Source organism: Giraffa tippelskirchi, chromosome 10 (genome assembly GCF_054371585.1).
Source record: "Giraffa tippelskirchi isolate mGirTip1 chromosome 10, T2T-mGirTip1v1.2.pri, whole genome shotgun sequence".
In the NCBI taxonomy this organism is placed as follows: Eukaryota; Metazoa; Chordata; class Mammalia; order Artiodactyla; family Giraffidae; genus Giraffa; species Giraffa tippelskirchi.
In genome coordinates, this window is record NC_137284.1 from 98,371,798 (window position 1) to 98,390,666 (window position 18,869).

At 36.2% G+C, this 18,869-nt stretch overlaps 1 protein-coding gene across 10 annotated transcripts in view; it reads left to right on the forward strand.

The window, feature by feature from the left end:
- TFEC (transcription factor EC) overlaps positions 1 to 18,869 on the forward strand; it is a 751,469-nt gene that overhangs the window by 675,369 nt on the left and 57,231 nt on the right. For all 10 annotated transcript variants that reach the window (XM_081537889.1, XM_081537895.1, XM_081537894.1 and 7 more), the window contains one exon: positions 11,607 to 11,858. In XM_081537889.1, the coding sequence (XP_081394015.1) occupies positions 11,679 to 11,858 (180 nt within the window). In that variant the 5' untranslated portion in view covers positions 11,607 to 11,678. The remainder of the gene's footprint in view (positions 1 to 11,606; positions 11,859 to 18,869) is intronic.

Consider the following 18,869-nt stretch of genomic DNA (forward strand, 5'->3'; position numbering starts at 1 on the left):
TTTACTTCACATACCTTCTTGGGTACCTTCAAAACATCACCAACTCAATGTGTTCAAAACTAAACTTATGATTCTTTGTTGCCCTCAAACAACCCAGTCTTCTCTGTGAAGAGCATCACTGTCTATTCAGTCACTTAAGCCAGAACTTCAGGTGTCACTTCTTAATCCATTTCTAAACATCTTTTGACTCCATATACTTGCTTCCATGGGACTGACAACCCTTATCACATGACCCTAATTCAAGCAGCCCTTTCTTCTCTCCTAGATTCTCATATTTTGGCCCTCTAAAATTCATCCCACTTAACTGCTACTGCCATCTTTCGTGTGATAAAGAAAATAAGATATCTTTATATACTGAAAGTATTGCATGAATTGATGAATTGGCCCTACTGATCTTCCCAGCCTTATATCACACTCTGCTCTAGTCATGTCATCTCCTTTCAGTGCATTTTTCTCATCTTATTTCTTCCCACCAGGGTCTTCCCACATGCTTCTTTATCTCCATGGAATGTTTTCATTTTTTCTGTACTCTTTCTCTCTTTCCTTCTTACTCATCCTCCAGATCCAACCCTACCATTCCTTCTTTAGGGAAGTTGTCCCTAACTTCTGTCTAGATGATCTTTTTCTACAGGATCATAGTCATGTGTATCTCTCCTGCCCCTCACTTGTAATACTTGAAAGTACAGATTAAAATCTGTCTCTTCCACCTGTTCATAAACTTCATGAGGAACGGGACCATGTTTCAATTTGCTCACCATTGTACCCACACAACTGGCTCTCTATATAGGCACGTATGTATTTATTAAGTGAATGAATCAGTGAAATTAGTAGCAGAAACTATCTTTTGCATGATTTATTCCCATTTTATCTAGGCCTTTCTGCTTGATTTTGTGACACCTTTTACTTTCATAGGGTTTATCACATTGTGTTATAATTATATTTTAATTATCTATCTCTTTTAGTAGACTGTGAATTCTGAATACTGGGTTATATCTATTTTGTTCATAATTACATCCCCAGAGCTTATCACAGTAGTGTAAAACCTGATGTGTAGTAGGCACTCAAATATTTGTAGAATTAATGAATGCTAAGCTTGTAAATTAAAAGACGCTTACTCCTTGGAAGGAAGGTTATGGCCAACCTAGATAGCACATTTAAAAGCAGAAACATTACTTTGCCAACAAAAGTCTGTCTAGTCAAGGCTATGGTTTTTCCAGTGGTCATGTATGGATGTGAGAGTTGGACGGTGAAGAAAACTGAGTGCCAAAGAATTGATGCTTTTGACCTGTGGTGTTGGAGAAGACTCTTGAGAGTCCCTGGGACTGCAAGGAGATCCAATCAATCCATCCTAAAAGAGATCAATCCTGGGTGTTCATTGGGAGGTCTGATGTTGAAGCTGAAACTCCAATACTTTGGCCACCTCATGCGAAGAGTTGACTCATTGGAAAAGACCCTAATGCTGGGTAGGATTGGGGGCGGGAGGAGAAGGGGACGACAGAGGATGAGATGGTTGGATGGCATCACTGACTCAATGGACATGGGTTTGGGTAGACTCCGGGAGTTGGTGATGGACAGAGGCCTGGCGTGCTGCAATTCATGGGGTTGCAAAGAGTCGGACACGACTGAGAGACTGAACTGAACTGAACTGAAGCCTGTAAATGCAATGTCATATATATTTTAAAGCATTATGGCTTAAGTTATCTGCATTTTTCATATTAACTTGTTTCAGTTATTGATGATATTGCCAAGTGACTTTAATGTGTGTGTGTGGCTGTTGTGTCATTTTGAAGTCAGTGGGAAGTGGTCAGTGTCTGATGTGATTCTTAGTTGATACTTATTGCTCTCTATTTCTAAATACATATATTCTTAAAAAACAGATAAACCACAGTCATTTCTGGCATTTGTTCTAATTCTTTTAAAGATGCATGCACGTGTGCCTGCTAAGCGCTTCAGTTGTGTCCAATTCACTGCAACCCTATGGACTTAGCTCGCCAGGCTTCTCTGTCTGTTTGTATTCTCCAGGCAAGAATACTGAAGTGGGTTGCCATTCCCTCCTCCAGGGTATCTTCTGTACTCAAAGATCAAACCTGAGTCTCTTATGTCTCTTGCATTGGCAGGAGGATTCTTTACCACTAGCACCAGCTGGGAAACAAAATGTAATTTTCCTGAGATGCTAACATAAAGTAAATCAATGCAAGTATAGATGGAGCTAAATGGAGTTGTTAGGGAAACTAACACTTTACAGTAAAAATATGAGGGCTTGTGGAGTGCAAGCATTTTTCCTGCTAGAATACTATTGAATTAAGAAAACTCTGCTTAATAATATTCATGCCTCTTTAAAGTCTCTTAAGTGTGAGCCTCTCCTAAAGACACACCATTGGAATTATCCAAATTCAAATGATTGGGAGTGAAGGAATATGTTAAAATCACATTTTATATTATTATCCATTAAATAGCTTTGGATTATATAATGTTCAGCTGAAATATGCTGACAGCTATTCAGAAATCTAAGTAAAACTTTTGATGAACCCGGCCTACTTTGTTCAGTAGTTATATCTCAATCAGACAAGCTCGACTGTATAATTTTAGGTTTAGTCAAGATGAGATTTATGGGTATATCATATCCAAAGACTGCTGTGAAGAAAGTAAGATTTGAAGAAATGAGTTATTAATCTTTGCTACAGAATATTAACAAATGTCATGTGGCTTTTATGAGTAGGTATCTAGGAGGTAGTAGATTCATAAGCTCCCAAAAATAGATTTCTTCTTATATACCTCTGCTACTGGGAACATAATTAATAGTTACCTATTACTCACTTATGAAATCCAAGCTTTTACTTCATTTATTAAATTCAACCTTAGTACAAAATTAGCAAAATCAAATAAGTACTGTCATGTTGTAGTGAATGAGATTGTCTGTCTTGCTTTTTTATGTGTGCATATACACGCGTGTGTGTGTGTGTGTGTCATGGTAGTACATGTGTTTTTATTTACTATGACCAAATAGTAAATATGTATAAAATAAATATATTTCTTGCTGAGTATGTTTCTGTTTCTGTTTTTGCAGATAGTTTTGCCTGATTTTTTTTTTTTTTTTTGGCGAGTCAAATTAATGATGATAAAATGCCTTGTTATTGAGACAATTGCTTGTGTGATGTTTGCCACCACTTTTTAGTTTTGAATTTCAAAAGGCCAGTACCCAGAAGGTGTTTCATCTCCTCCCAGGTTTTGTGCCCTCAGTTAAGATAAGTGGTCTCCAGGTGGATGGTGACACATGGGTCACAGACCTGCTTTCAGGAAAGGAATGATTTTCCCTTGGGACTGGCTTTAACAAAGAGCACACTCTCATTAAATGTTTGCTGAGTGAATGTTGAAAGAATTAGCTGATGGCTTTTATAATTATCTTATGATTTCTCTATAAAAAGATAACTTTTTAAAGAGGCTATCTTATATATATTTGCATAAATATGAATTATGTTTAAAAGTTTTTATATGATTTGTACCAATACTTAAGAATATATGATACAAATAGACAATATCATAGACAGAGAATCACAGGGTTGGTGAAGTCCTTCACAGTTTTTGTTGTATTGTACAACTACCCACCCAATTCTTTCTAAAATTTCTTCCCACAAAATACCCTTCCTGTTGGTATCCACCAGATAGGATCTGAAATTCATCTGAGGACTAAGTCAAAAGGCTATAGTGTAGAACAATGAAATGTAAATTGGGATAATTCATGTATTTAAGAGCATAATTTGAAAACCACTATGTGAGAATAGGTGTGCCTCCTCATGGGAACATAGAGAGCCCTTCTAGCCAGAACTGCTTGCCTGGACTGTATTACTCCACAGCTCTACTACCTACCAGGAGATTTTAAATACAAACACAAATAGGGCCACATAGCACTTTGTTAGTTTTAATTTCTAACTTAATATTTACTGATTTATATAGGTGAAACCATCCAAGACTGATCTCAACTCTAGAATTTAAGAAAACCCCTCAGGTATCAGATATTCTTAATCATCTTCTGTGGTGTCAGAGCATATCTGACTTTTTGTCTGTAGTATTGGCCTGCTTGCTCATGGATTTCCATCATTCTCTCAATAATCAGAATTTTCCTGCATCTATTCTAGTCTAAAAATAGGAATAGAAATTAAAAAAAAACATAAACACATACATTTTGCATTTGTGATTCTCCAGTGATTATATTTTCTACAACCAGGATAATGCTTTTTTCACTCTTCTTAACCAACTTCTTCAGCCTCTTGTACTTGCAGGAATTTGTGTATTTCTAATTAAAAAAAAAAAAATTCTTCAATTGTCCCATTAATTACATTCCCTCTGTTATCTTATTAATGAATGTAAGCATTTTTATAGCATATCAACACATGCATTTCTAGTTTTTAAAAAGATCCACATATCTCTATTAGATTATGAGAGTTTAACTACATTTGAAACACATTAAAAAAATAATTGGATGTTTTAAGCTGTTTCATTTTTGTAACTCCAAATAATGGAACTTTTGAAAAAAACGTAATTTCTATCAAAAGCCTAGCTTGAGTTAATTGATATTGGATGTATGATCTAACCAGCTGATCCTTTAGGTTAGTGTGCTTAAATATGGAGTCTGCTGTATAAATTGGTTTGGAAAACATTGTTCCACCTGCTCTAAGTGTGGTCTCTGGTATCTAAGGGTCAAGTCAGATCAGTATAAAGTTTTATGTTTGGGCTTTCACTTGAGCTGATTCATATTATGCTTTGGGCTTTTGATCAAGAATAAATGTGGTGGATGTTATGGTGCTTGGCCAACATTATCCTCTTCATAACTGAATTACACTTGCTTCCATCTGATCCTGCTTTCCTCATTCTACTGTCGAACTGGTTTTGAGAGCAGCCCCCAATAAACCTCCCATAGTCAAGTTTCAGATTGTTCCTGGATGACTCAGTTTAAGATAATAAATAAATATATATATGTACATATACATATCGGAGAAGGTAATGGCAACCCACTCTAGTAGTCTTGCCTGGAAAATCCCATGGATGGAGGAGCCTGGTAGGCTGCAGTCCATGGGGTCGCACAGAGTTGGACACGACTGAAGTGACTTAGCAGCAGCAGCAGCACATATACATATATATTTAAATCTGGGCATGTAAAGAATTTAACTGCACATATTACAAATCTGCTACTAGAATTTTATCATTTATGTCTTTTATGAAAAAAATCTAGTTTATAAATTCTTAGATATTTTTCTGAAAAATATATGTCTTCCCTCAGAGCTGGTATGATTTAATTACTTTTGAGAAATATACATTAGGCTGAATTATAACAGTGGAAAATTCTTAAAGAGATAGGAATACCAGACCACCTTACCTGCCTCCTGAGAAACCTGTATGCAGGTCAAAAAGCCACAGTTAGAACCAGACATGGAACAATAGACTGGTTCAAAATTGGGAAAGGAGTATGTCAAGGCTGTATATTGTCACCTTGCTTATTTAACTTATATGCTGAGTACATCATGTGAAATGCCCAGCTGGATGAAGCACAAGCTGGAATCAATATTGCTGGGAGAAATATCAATAACCTCAGATATGCAGATTACACCACGCTTATGGCAGAAAGTGAGGAAGAACTAAAGAGCCTCTTGATGAAAGTGAAAGAGGAGAGTGAAAAAAGCTTAAAACTCAATATTCAGAAAACGAAGATCATAGCATCTGGTCCCATCACTTCATGGCAAATAGATGGGGAAACAATGGAAACAGTGACAGAATTTATTTTCTTGGGCTCCAAAATCACTGCAGATGGTGATTGCAGCCATGGGATTAAAAGATGCTTGCTCCTTGGAAGAAAAGTTATAACACAGCTAGACAATATATTAAAAAGCAGAGACATTACTTTGTCTACAAAAGTCTGTGTAGTCAAAGCTATGGTTTCTCCAGTAGTCATGTATGGGTGTGAGAGCTGGACAATAAAAAAGGCTGAGTGCTGAAGAACTGATACTTTTGAACTGTGGTGTTGGAGAAGACTCTTGAGAGTCCCTTGGACTGCAAGGAGATCAAACCAGTCAATCCTAAAGGAAATCAATCCTGAATATTCATTGCAGGGACTGGTGCTAAAACTGAAACTCCAATACTTTGGCCACCTGAGGTGAAGAACTGACTCATTGGAAAAGGCCCTGATGCCTGAAAGATTGAAGGCAGGAGGAGAAGGGGATGACAGAGGACAAGATGGTTGGATGGCATCACCGACTCAATGGACATGAGTTTGATCAAGCTCTGGGAGATGGTGAAGGACAGGGAAGCCTGGTGTGCTGCAGTCCATGGGATTGCAAAGAGCTGGAAACAACTGAGTGACTGAACAACAATACGGAACAGACACTTTGTAGATCAAAATGGTCAAGTATCTGTGATTCCAGAAGATTCTACCTAATATGTTTTAATAATTTTCCTTTTTCCTTTGCTGTCAGGATGCTCATGGGTAAATTTGGTACTCAGTTGCAATATTAATCTTCAGCTTACATCTAATGGTGTAAATACGTTTCACCACATTTACATGTGTGTGTGCTCAGTTGCTCAGTCATGTCCAATTCTTTGTGACTCCATGGACTGTAGTCCACCAGTCTCCTCTGGCCATAGAATTTTCCAGACAAGAATACTGGAGTGGGTTGCCTTTCCCTACTCCACACCACATTTACAGCTCATAGTTATTTATAATGTTTTGGAAAATAGGGAGAATAAAAGTAAATAAATCCTTTTAAATGAAATAAAATAGATTTCTGCACATAGACAAAGTCTTGAACTTAAGCTGATCATTATTTTTAGTTTGCAGTAACAGCATTCCAGAGAGATAATGTTGAGACATAAGTCAGAGATTATGAAAATAATAATAATAATAGTTATTATTATTATTATTAGAGTAATTCAGAGTTCAAGAGATATGTTTTACTTATTATTTTTAATAGCAAAACTTCCTTACATCTGGGTGGTCTTAATCTCTTTGATAATCTAAAGAACCAATTCACAATCTGCAACTGCTCTGGCCTTATGGGTGAAGACTTTGGAACTCTGATTATGGTCTACCTCCCAGGTGGCTCAATGGTAAAGAATCCCCCTGCCAAGTGGGAGACTTGGGTTCAACCTTGGGCCTGGAAGATCCCCTGAAGAAGGAAATGGCAATACTACTTCAGTATTTTTGCCTGGGAAATCCCATGGACAGAGGAACCTGGAAGGCTTTGCGAACCATAGGGTCACAAAAGAGTCAGACTTAGCAAGTAAACAACAACAACGACAATACATTACTGAGCTTTTTGCTTTATGTTCCAGTAATTTCAATCAGGAACCAATATCCTGTAGTGCTTAGGAAGCTAGGCCCTGTATTCCCACTCCTTCCCTTGCTAGTGGAATGATGACAGCCATACCATTTAACCTCTCTAAGTCCTAGTGTTTTCAAATATATGGTGTAATGTAGATACTATTGATATCTATCTCCTAAGATTGTAACAAGAGTTAAATGAAATAATATGTATAGAATGCTTAGCAGAGTGCTTGATACTTGTTGCATATTTCTACATTTATCATTATTGTCATTTTTGCTGTATTGATATTAATTTTGCCCAAGTATGTTATAAATTTCTAGAACCCTAGGGTCACAACTATGACTTCCCATGGACTCTTGATGTAACACAAAATGCAATAAGTACTCTAATGATGCTTTTAGCATCAATGAATGAACAGTGAAAAATAAGTTAGTTAATGAAAGTTGTATGTTCTGATTCAACATACTTTTCTTAGAAAAATATACAGTGTTCTTTAGCATTCATTTACATTATGTGAAAATCAATCAGATTTGTGAATTTGAAAATGCTATTTATAATGTATGTTTTATAGATGTATGTGGATTAAGAAGGATTAATTTAAAACTGTAGAATAATCTAAATAGCTACCCTAAAAAATTACCACTGGCATTTTAATGAAATGTTATTTTACAACTTAAAGCTCATAGCAATATAATTAGTAATATGTGTAATCTTTATTACCAATCTTAATCTTTTTTATATGACTGAAAAATTATTTTATGGTACTACAATTAAAATAATGCTAAAAATGTCAGCATAACAGAATTAAACTGAAGTAACTACTACAATATTGTAACCCAAACCAGCTAATTTAAATGCAAAATCCTTTGTAAAGGCTATTTATCTGAGCTAATGCATGTTAAGGGATTTAAGGAATAGATTGTGTAACTGAAATAAAAGGAAAAATAAGCACTGTACAGCAATCTTTACTATTGTTTAACATGAGGGAAATATTAAATAGGGTTATATATAGGCCACTTGAGGAAAATGTATTAGAAGCCATATTGCCACATAACAGGAACTGGTGGGCAATCCTATTTTCAGAGGCTTTTAAAGGGAAAGCTTAAAATACTTAAAGTTGTCCTTATACAAATAATGGTATATCATTAACTATGATAATTAGACTGAAGATGCCCAGAATTTTAAGTCTATGTTTTGAAAGAGGAATTTCAAAATACTGTATAGTTGCTTAGTTGGCACATGACGCTAGTTAGATTTTTCTCTGAATGCTTTTCTTTCTGTCAATTCATAATGACTTTAATAAAGTATTGTTATTATAAAGTGAGAATACAGAAGGGCTTAAAATTAAGATTTTTTAAAGCTGAAAATGAACTCAGTATCAAAACCTTGAAAATACAGAAAATTGAAAAAAATTCACCTAGGTTTTCATCACCCATAAACTATCAGACAATATTTAGTATATTTATTTCTAGTCACTGTTCCTTCATGGATAATTTTTTAAACTTTTAATTAAAAATAATTATAATTATATTCAATGTAATATTTATATGTAATACAAAGGAATCTAGGAGATATACATTATATAAAAATCCCTAATAATAGTGAATTAGCTGTATATTCCTTTTATTATTTTAGTCATTCTTATCAGATCCTCAGAAAGTTTTGCTGCCTATATATTTATTCCAGGTTTGGTACCAGTTGCATGTTATTTTAAGGGCTATTCTTAAACAGTTAGTTAACATTTAAAATATTTTTTGTTCAGCTCAGTCACTCAGTTGTGTTAGACTCTTTGCAACCCCATGGACTGAAACTCGCCAGGCCTCCCTGTCCATCACCAACTCCCAGAGTTTACTCAAACACATGTCCATCAAGTCAGTGATGCCATCCAACCATCTCATCCTCTGTCGTCCCCTTCTCCTTCAGCCTTTGATCTTTCCCAGCATCAGGATCTTTTCCAATGAGTCAGTTCTTCACATCAGGTGGCCAAAGTATTGGAGTTTCAGCTTCAGCATCAGTTCTTCCAATGAACACCCACTTCTGATCTCCTTTAGGATGGACTGGCTTGATCTTGCAGTCCCAGGGACTCTCAAGAGTCTTCTCCAACACCACAGTTCAAAAGCATCAATTCTTTGATGTTCAGCTTTCTTTATAGTCCAACTCTCACATCCATACATAACTACTGGATAAACCAAAGCTTTGACTAGATGGACCTTTGTTGGTAAAGTAATGTCTCTGCTTTTTAATATGCTGTCTAGGTTGGTCACAGTTTTTCTTCCAAGGAACAAGTGTCTTTGAAATTCATGGCTGCAGTCACCATCTGCAGTGATTTTGGAGCCCCCAGAAATAAAGTCAGCCACTGTTTCCGCTGTTTCCCCATCTATTTGCCATGAAGTGGTGGAACTGGATGCCATGACCTTTGTTTTTGAATGTTGAATTTTAAGCCAACTTTTTCACTCTCCTCTTTCACCTTCATCAAGAGGCTCTTTAGCTCTTCTTCTCTTTCTGCCATAAGGATGGTGTCATCTGCCTATCTGAGGTTATTGATATTTCTCCTGGCAATCTCAATTCCAGCTTGTGCTTCATCCAGTCCTACATTTCTCATGATGTACTCTGCATATAAGTTAAATAAGCAGGGTGACAATATGTAGCCTTGACATACTCCTTTCCCAATTTGAAACCAGTCTGTTGTTCCATGTCCAGTTCTAACTGTTGCTTCTTGACCTGCATCCAGATTTCTCAGGAGGCAGGTCAGGTGGTCTGGTATTCCCATCTCTTGAAGAATTTTCCACAGTTTGTGGTGATCCACACAGTCAAAGGCTTCTGCATGGTCAATGAAGCAGAAGTAGATGTTTTTCTGGAACTCTCTTGCTTTTTTGATGATCCAGCAGATTTGGCTATTTGATATCTGGTTCCTCTGCCTTTTCTAAATTCAGCTTGAACATCTGGAAGTTCAGGGTTCATGTACTGCTGAAGCCTGGCTTGGAGAATTTTGAGCTGCTGCTGCTGCTGCTGCTAAGTCGCTTCAGTCATGTCCGACTCTGTGCGATCCCATAGACGGCAGCCAACCAGGCTCCTCCGTCCCTGGGATTCTCCAGGCAAGAACACTAGAGTGGGTTGCCATTTCTTTGTCCAATGCATGAAAGTGAAAAGTGAAAGTGAAGTTACTCAGTCGTGTCTGACTCTTAGCGACCCCATGGACTGCAGCCTACCAGGCTCCTCTGTCCATGGGATTTTCCAGGCAAGAGTACTGGAGTGGGTTGCCATTGCCTTCTCCGTGGAGAATTTTGAGCATTACTTTGCTATTGTGTGAGAAGAGTGCAACTGTGCAGTAGTATGGACATTCTTTAGCATTGCCTTTCTTTGGGATTGAAATGACCTTTTCCAGTCCTGTGGCCACTGCTGAGCTTTCCAAATTTGCTGGCATATTGAGTGCAGCACTTTCACAGCATCATCTTTTAGGATTTGAAATAACTCAACTGGAATTCCATCACCTCCACTAGCTTTGTTTGTAGTGTTGCTTTCTAAGGCCCACTTGACTTCACATTCCAGGATGTCTGATCACATCCTCATGATTATCTGGGTCGTGAAGAATTTTTTGTATAGTTCTTCTGTGTATTGTTGCCACATCTTCTTAATATCTTCTGTTTCTGTTAGGTCCATACCATTTCTGTCCTTTATTGAGCCCATCTTTGCAAGAAATGTTCCCTTGGTATCTCTAATTTTCTTGAAGAGATCTCTAGACTTTTCCATTCTATTGTTTTCTTGTATTTCTTTGCATTGATTGCCAAGGAAGGCTTTCTTATTTCTCCTTGCTATTCTTTGGAACTCTGCTTTCAAATGAGTATATCTTTCCTTTTCTTCTTTGCCTTTCACTTCTCTTCTATTTCTCTTTTCTTCTACCTTTTCACTTCTCTTTACTTCACAGCTATTTGTAAGGCCTCCTCAGACAACCATTTTGCCTTTTTGCATTTCTTTTCCTTAGGGATGGTCTTGTTCCCTGCCTTCTGTACAGTGTCATGAACCTCCATCCATAATTCATCAGATCTAATGATGATTCTGTCTATCAGATCTAATCCCTTGAATATTTAATAAAATATTTTAGTAAAGTTTAAATTATTCCTTAAAACTATAATCCATTAAAATCTTATGTAAATTATGGCAGATGTGTAGATCATAAACAAGAAAGAAACTGGACATTATTGTGTTTACTGTCATAATTCAGTTGTCAAAAGTGGAACTCCTTTACCAGATGATGCTACACATTGCATTTGTCTGTTTTCTATTTGGTAGGTCCCAGCGCACTTGGAAAGTCCTGCAAGGACTCAGCTACAGAAGGTTCAGCGACAGCAAGTAAAACCTTTCATGACCCTTGACCACCAGCTTCTCAACCAGAGTTTTAAACGGTCACATCCTCCAACGCCAAGCTGTGAACTTCTGGTGCAGCATGGACACCTGTCTCCTGAGAGTGATACTGGTCTCACTGGAAATCCACTCACCAAGTTGCTAACTCTTGGCAAAGAAGATGACAATACGGAATGGCATGTATGTCTAATGACTGACTTATGAAAATATATAGTTTCTTGAAAAAAAAACACTTCAAGAAATTGAAGTCAACATTTTTATAGTAAACATTCTATATGCAAATTCATTTAACAAGAAGGATGTCTTAATTTATTAATAAATAGTTATTTCCATAAGAATTGTTATACATAAAATATAACAATTCATTTTTAAATTTACATTTCAGTTTTGTATCAGTGTGAGTCAAAACAGGTTCTATTAGTAATTTATGTTAAGAAAATTTAGCTTGAATTGTACTGGTTTTCTGATAGCTTTAGTTAAAACATTTATCAACAGTTACATTCTCTGAAGTACCCATTAAGATGAAACAAGTGGAATTTAAATAATAGTAAAAATTTACTATAGAAATGTTTATCAGAATGAGACTAATAGTCTTCTTGCACTTAATATTTTGTAGTATTGTATCTGAGTTTTTAATTATTGATTATTGATTCCTTTCTATTTTCAACTAATACTTGCTTTCCATTTACTAAGTAAGAGAAAATTTGAGGTGCTGAAGATATAAAATGAATGAGTGTCTAGCTTTGTGGAGTTCATAATTATTGTGATTTGCTTGTAAATGGACCTTAAAAAAATCCTGAAAAATCAGTAGAAGTGGGAAAGAACTAGAAGTGGGAAAAAGACTTTAATATTTCAATGTAGAAAACCTACATCAATAACTGTGTGTTCTATTCTTTTCTTTTTTTCCATTTGATTGGTTAGATGAAGCCATGGTCCTATTTGCTCCTAGATTTAATCTCCCAATCTACGTTCCTGGTGATTTTTACTGAATTCAGGTCACTGCTTTTAAGGAAAGTCCATAGTCTCCAGGTGCAAAAGGATAATACTCAATATCTCAGTATTTAAATTACAAATGATAGAGGAAAATTTTCTTTTGCAAATTTTATGTTAATCTAGAAAAGGAAGGAATCTCGTAGATTGTTTAATAAAATATAAAACAATCACAAAACATAACTAGTTAAAATCCAAAACTGAATATAAATCTCTACATATATATTTACTTAAACTTTTCAGTAACAAATATGTAAAGAATTTTCCAAAAAAAAATCCCATAGAACTAGATTCTCTGTTCACTCTATGAAGATCATAAAAATATATGTAAGATGAGAATCATCTGTTCTTCTGTACAGCAAATATTAGAACTCACTCAATACAATTTGTCTTATAACCACCTTCTTTCAAAGTTTTCCCTTGTGTAGTAGGTTGATTTACAAAGGCAAAAACAAATTCCAAAAGATATGCATATGTCTGTCAATTCTAGGCAAAACCCAGAAAATGATCAGAGTATGTATCTTATGAAATATGCTGCTGTGATTGTATAGTGGTTAGTACTCTGTGTTGTGAAATATGTTTCTAAAAAATGAGAAAGAATGAGTAACATATGTTAATTTTCTTAGTAAGCAGTTTTATTTCTTAGGAACACAGCTTTCCTTTTATTTTATAATAAGCTTGTACATTATAAGAGAAATTTACCTGAACTTAGAGGTCCTTTAGGTGGTGTCAGTCAAAAGGAGTTGCATGGCTGGGAAGAGTTGAAAGCTTCAATATGTGCAATGGTCTAGGGACAACATGCACACTGGCTGCAGATAAACATTTTCTAAGTTTTTAACTATTTTTCTTTAAACTGTGTATTAAAAGGCTCTTCTGTCATTAATGTCCAGTTAATCATAGTTTTACTTCATCTGTTATAGTTTTACTGTACGTGTTTTTGAATTTAATTTATCATGGACACATTTTCACATACTGCCATCAATTCCAGTTTTGCTGTCTTTAGTAACTAAGATATATCCTACTTTTTTGCCATTTCCTGATATTCTTTAATTAGTTCTAGGAGCCCTTGTCACAAAGCAGAAAGTGTGCAGTCTTTACAGTCAGACAGCAGGAGGTTAAAACCACCGCTTACTAGTTGTGGGGTTTCAATCCTTAACCTCTCTTACTAGCATTTCTATAGCTTGAAGAGTTCTTTTGATACTTACATTTTCTGGGTGGGTTGTAGGGAACTTCTGTGATCTTTTATTTTTATGATTACTTTAAATTATTTTTATTGAGGAATAATTGACATAATAACTGTATACATTTGAGGCATATAGCATGATGATTTAATTTGCATATATTGTGAAATGATTGCCACAATAGATTCAGTTAACATCCATCTTGTCATGTAGACACAATAAAAGAAAAAGAGAAGAAAAGAAGAAAAAAAATTTCCTTTTGAAAACTTTCCTGTATACCATATAACATTGTTAAATATAGTTGTCGCATTGTAATACATTATATCTGTAGTAGCTATTTATCCTATAATTTTAGTTTGTATCTTGTGACTACCTTTCTCCAATTCCATACCACATTCCCCCACCCCACTTCTGGTAGCCACAAGTCTGATCTCTTTTGCTATGACGTTTTCTAGTTTTTGTTTTATAATCCATATATAAGTGAGATCACACACTATTTGTCTTTCTCTGTCTGACTTATTTCATTTGGCATAATGCCCTCAGGCCTATTCATGTTGTTACCAATGATAGGATTTCCTTGTTTTTTCATGCCTAAATAGCATTCTTATTTACATATATCGCAGCTTCTTTAGCCCTTCACTAATGGATGGACACAGGTTGCTTTCATATTTTGGTTTTGTAAATACTATGAACATGGGGCCGCAGATATCTTTTCAAGGTATTGTTTTTATTAGCTTTGTGTATATTCCCAGGAGTGGAATTTCGGTATCATATGGTAGTTCTATTTTTAATTTTTTTTGAGGATCCTGAATACTGTTTTCTATAGTAGCTGTATCAGTTTACAATCTCACCAATATCATAAAAGGGTAACCTTTTTTCCACATCCTTGCCAGCATTATTATCTTATCTTTTTGTGATTGCTATTCTAACAGGTATAAGGTAATATCTCATTGTGGTTTGAATTTGCATTCCCCTAATAACTAATAACGTTAAGCATTTTTTCGTGTACCTGTTGGCCTTTTGTTTATTTTCTTTGGAGAAATACGTATTCAGGTCCTTCTTTCATTTTTTTAATTGCATTTTTATTGTTGTTGTAGGAGCTTTTCTATAAGTCTTGGTTATTAACTCCTTATCAGATATATGGTTTGCAAACACTTTTTTTCCCTCTCCATAGATTAATCACTGGTGAATTATACTTTTAATATGTGCTGAGTTTAGTTTGCTAGTATCTTATTGAGAACTTTTGCATCTATATTCATCAGGGATATTGGCCTGTAGCTTTCTTTTTTAGTAATCTCATTTTCTGATTTTAGTATCAGGATAATGCTGGCCTCATAAAATCAGTTTGAGAATGTTCCCTCCTCTTTGATTTTTTGGGAAGACTTTGAGAAGGATTGGTGTTAATTCTTCTTGAAATGTTTGGTAAAATTCACCAGTGAAGGCATCTGGTCCTGCGTTTTTCTCAATGGAGGATTTTTTATTACTAATTTAATTTAATAATTCAATCTCTACTAGTAATTGGTATATTCAGATTTTCTACTTCTTCCTGATTCAGTCTTAATAAGTTTTATGCTTCTAAGAATTTTTCCATTTCTTCTAGGTTTCAGTTTTTTGAAAAATATAGTTGTTCTGTGTTGCCCTTTATGATCCTCTGAATTTGTTCAAACCTACCGTTTCATTATTAATTCTCTGTGTGGATACTCTATCCATTGTTGGGAGTGGTAAAAAGTCTTCAAATATTATTGTTTATAATTACTATACTGTTTATTTTTCTCATTAGCTCTGTTAGTTATTGCTTTATATATTTAGATGCTCTGATGTTGGGCTCATAAATTGTTATACCAGTTTGATGTATTGACCCCTTTACCTTTATATAATGACTTTCTTTGTCTCTCTGTCTTTTTTTTTTTTTTGCCATTTTTATTTTTGTCTATTTTGTCTGATGTAATCAATGTAAACTATTCCTGCTTTCTTTTAGTTACCATTGTTTGAAATGTCTTTTTCCATCCCTTCACTCTCAATCTCTTTGTCCTTACAGTGAAAGTGAGTCTCCTAGAGACAGTGGTTGTTGGATCTTCTTTTTTTAATCCACTCATTCACACTATGTCTTTGAATTGGATAATTTAATCTGTTTATATTTAAAACAATTACTGATAGGTAAGGGCTTGTGTGTGCTTGTGCTCAGTCATGTCTGACTCTTTGCAACTTCCTGGACTGTAGCCCACCAGGTTCCTCTGTCCATGGAATTTTCCAGACAAGAGTACTGGAGTGAATTGCCATTTTCTACTCTGAGGGATCTTTCTGACCCAGGGATCGAACCTGTGTATCTTGCATCTACTGCCTTGGCAGGCAGATGTTTTACCACTGCACCACCTAGGAAGCTGTAAAGACTTACTACAACAAAATGTTATTAGTTGCTTTCTGGTTGTTTGGTAGCTTCAACAATCTCTGTTTCTTATTCTGCTATCTTTTTGTTCTGTTTTGTTTTTCCTTTTGGAATCAACAGCTTTGACTTCTTTATCAAGTTCTTTTGTGTAATTAGTATAAGATTTTCCCTGTGTTTTCCATGTGCTCAGTTGCTTCAGTCTCTTGCAACAATCAAATGTAGTGCACCAGGTATGGGATTCTTCAGGCAAGATGCTGGAGTGTGTTGCCATGCCCTTCTCCAGGGGATCTTCCCAATTCACAGATTGAACCCTTGTCTCTTATGTCTCCTGCATTGGCAGATGGGTTCTTTACCTCTAGCAGCACCTGCAGTGTTTTCCATGAGACTTACATAAAATTAGTTCATTGTCCAGTCTCTCAGGTGTGTCTGACTCTTTGCAACCCCATGGACTTCAGCACACCAGGCTTTCCTATCCTTTACCATCTCCCATAGTTTGGTCAAACTCATTTCCATTGAGTCATCCAACCATCTTGTCTTCTGTCATCCCCTTCTCCTCCTGCCTTCAATCTTTCCCAGCATCAGGGTCTTTTCAAATGAGTCAGCTCTTCCCATCAGGTGGCCAAAGTATTGGAGCTTCAATTTCAGCATCAGTCTTTCCAATGAATATTCAGGACTGATCTCCTTTAGAATTGACTGTTTTGATCTTGTTGCAGTCCAAGGGACTCTCAAGAGTCTTCTCCAGCACCACAGTTCAAAAACCATCAATTCTTTGACTCTCAGCCTTCTTTATGGTCCAACTGTCACATCCATACATGACTACTGGAAAAAACATAGCTTTGACTAGATGGACCTTTGTTGGCAAAGTAATGTCTCTGCTTCTTAATATGTTGTCTAGCTTTTTCATAACTTTTCTCCCAAGGAGCAAGTGTCTTTTAATTTCACAGCTGCAATCACCATCTGCAGTGATTTTGGACCCCAAGAAAATAAAGTCTGTCACTGTTTCCATTGTTTCCCCATCTATTTGCCATGAAGTGATGGAACTGGATGCCATGATCTTCGTTTTCTGAGTGTTGAGCTTTAAGCCAACTTTTCCACTCTCCTCTTTTACTTTCATCAAGAGGCTCTTTAATTCCTCTTCACTTTCTGCCATAAGGGTGGTGTCATCTGCATATCTGAAGTTATTGATATTTCTCCCTGCAATCTTGATTCCTGTTTGTGCTTCACCCAGCTGGGCATTTTGCGAGATGTACTCTGCATAGAAATTAAATAAGCAGGGTGATAATATACAGCCTTGACATATTCCTTTCCCAATTTTGAACCAGTCCATTGTTCCATGTCCGGTTTTAATGGTTGCTTCTTGACCTGAATACAGGTTTCTCAGGAGGCAGGTAAGGTGCTCTGGTATTCCCATCTGTTTAAGAATTTTCCAGTTTGTTTGATCCACACAGTCAAAGGCTTTAGCGTAGTCAGTGAATCAGAAGTAGATGTTGTTCTGCAGTCTCTTGCTTTTTCTATGATCCAACAGATGTTGGCAATTTGATCTCTGGTTCCTCTGCCTTTTCTAAATCCAGCTATAACACCCTATTTTAAATTGATAGCAAGTAACTTCAATAGAATTTCTATTCTTTGTACTTCTCCTCGGTTATTGCTATTAAAATATATATGTTTTGTATCAGATTATTAATAATAGATTATTCTGTTTATTACATTTCTTAACTTTGTTTCAGTATTGACCATCTGGTGATGTCTATGTATAGAGTCTTCTCTGGTGTTGTTGGAAGAGGGTGCTTGCTGTGACCAGTGCGTTCTCTTGGCAAAACTCTGTCAGCCTTTGACCTGCTTGTTTTGTATTCCAAGGCCAAATTTGCCTGTTACTCCAGGTATCTCGACTTCCTACTTTTGCATTCCAGTGCCCTATAATAAAAAGGACATCATTTCTTTTTCATGTAGGTTACTAAACTTCCTTAAAAGGATTATTCTGAATTCTTTATTGATTTATCAGACAGTTTTTAGACCTCCATTTATTTAGAGTTAGTTATCCTTGTTTTATTAGTTTCCTTTGGTGGTATCATATTTACCCGACTTTTTGTGATCCTTAATTCCTTATGTTGGTTGCTGTGTGTCTGATTAATAGGGCTACCCTTGCAGACTTTACAGGCTTGCTTTTTCAGAGACAGTTCTTCACCAGGCTGCTCAGTTTTGGTTTCTGGGTGAGTCTGCCACTAAAGTCTTTGCACAGGTAATTCCTGTTATTATGATCTATTTGTGCCAGGCAACTGAGGATATGGATTGGGGGTTGTGCCACCAGCTGAGAGCAGCTGGATAGGGCTTCTGGCTTTGTTCCTTACACAAGTGGGACTGTTGAATGGGCTCTGTAGTTGCTTGAATTCTCTGATCAGGCTTACTAGATAGTTGGGACTGAATGTAGCAGATAGAGCAGATGGGACTATGAATTAACTTCCCTCTCCTGGCAAAGAAGCAGGCCAGGGCCCTGGGCCTATGCAGTTCATTGTCTGGGGGCCTGAATAAGGCCTGGGTATGCACTGAATTCCCTGGTCAGGTGAGGCCACTGGTTTTGCTCTATAGGGGAGGTCATGGGTTGTGTTCTCTGTTCAAGTGCCACTGTAAGTGGGG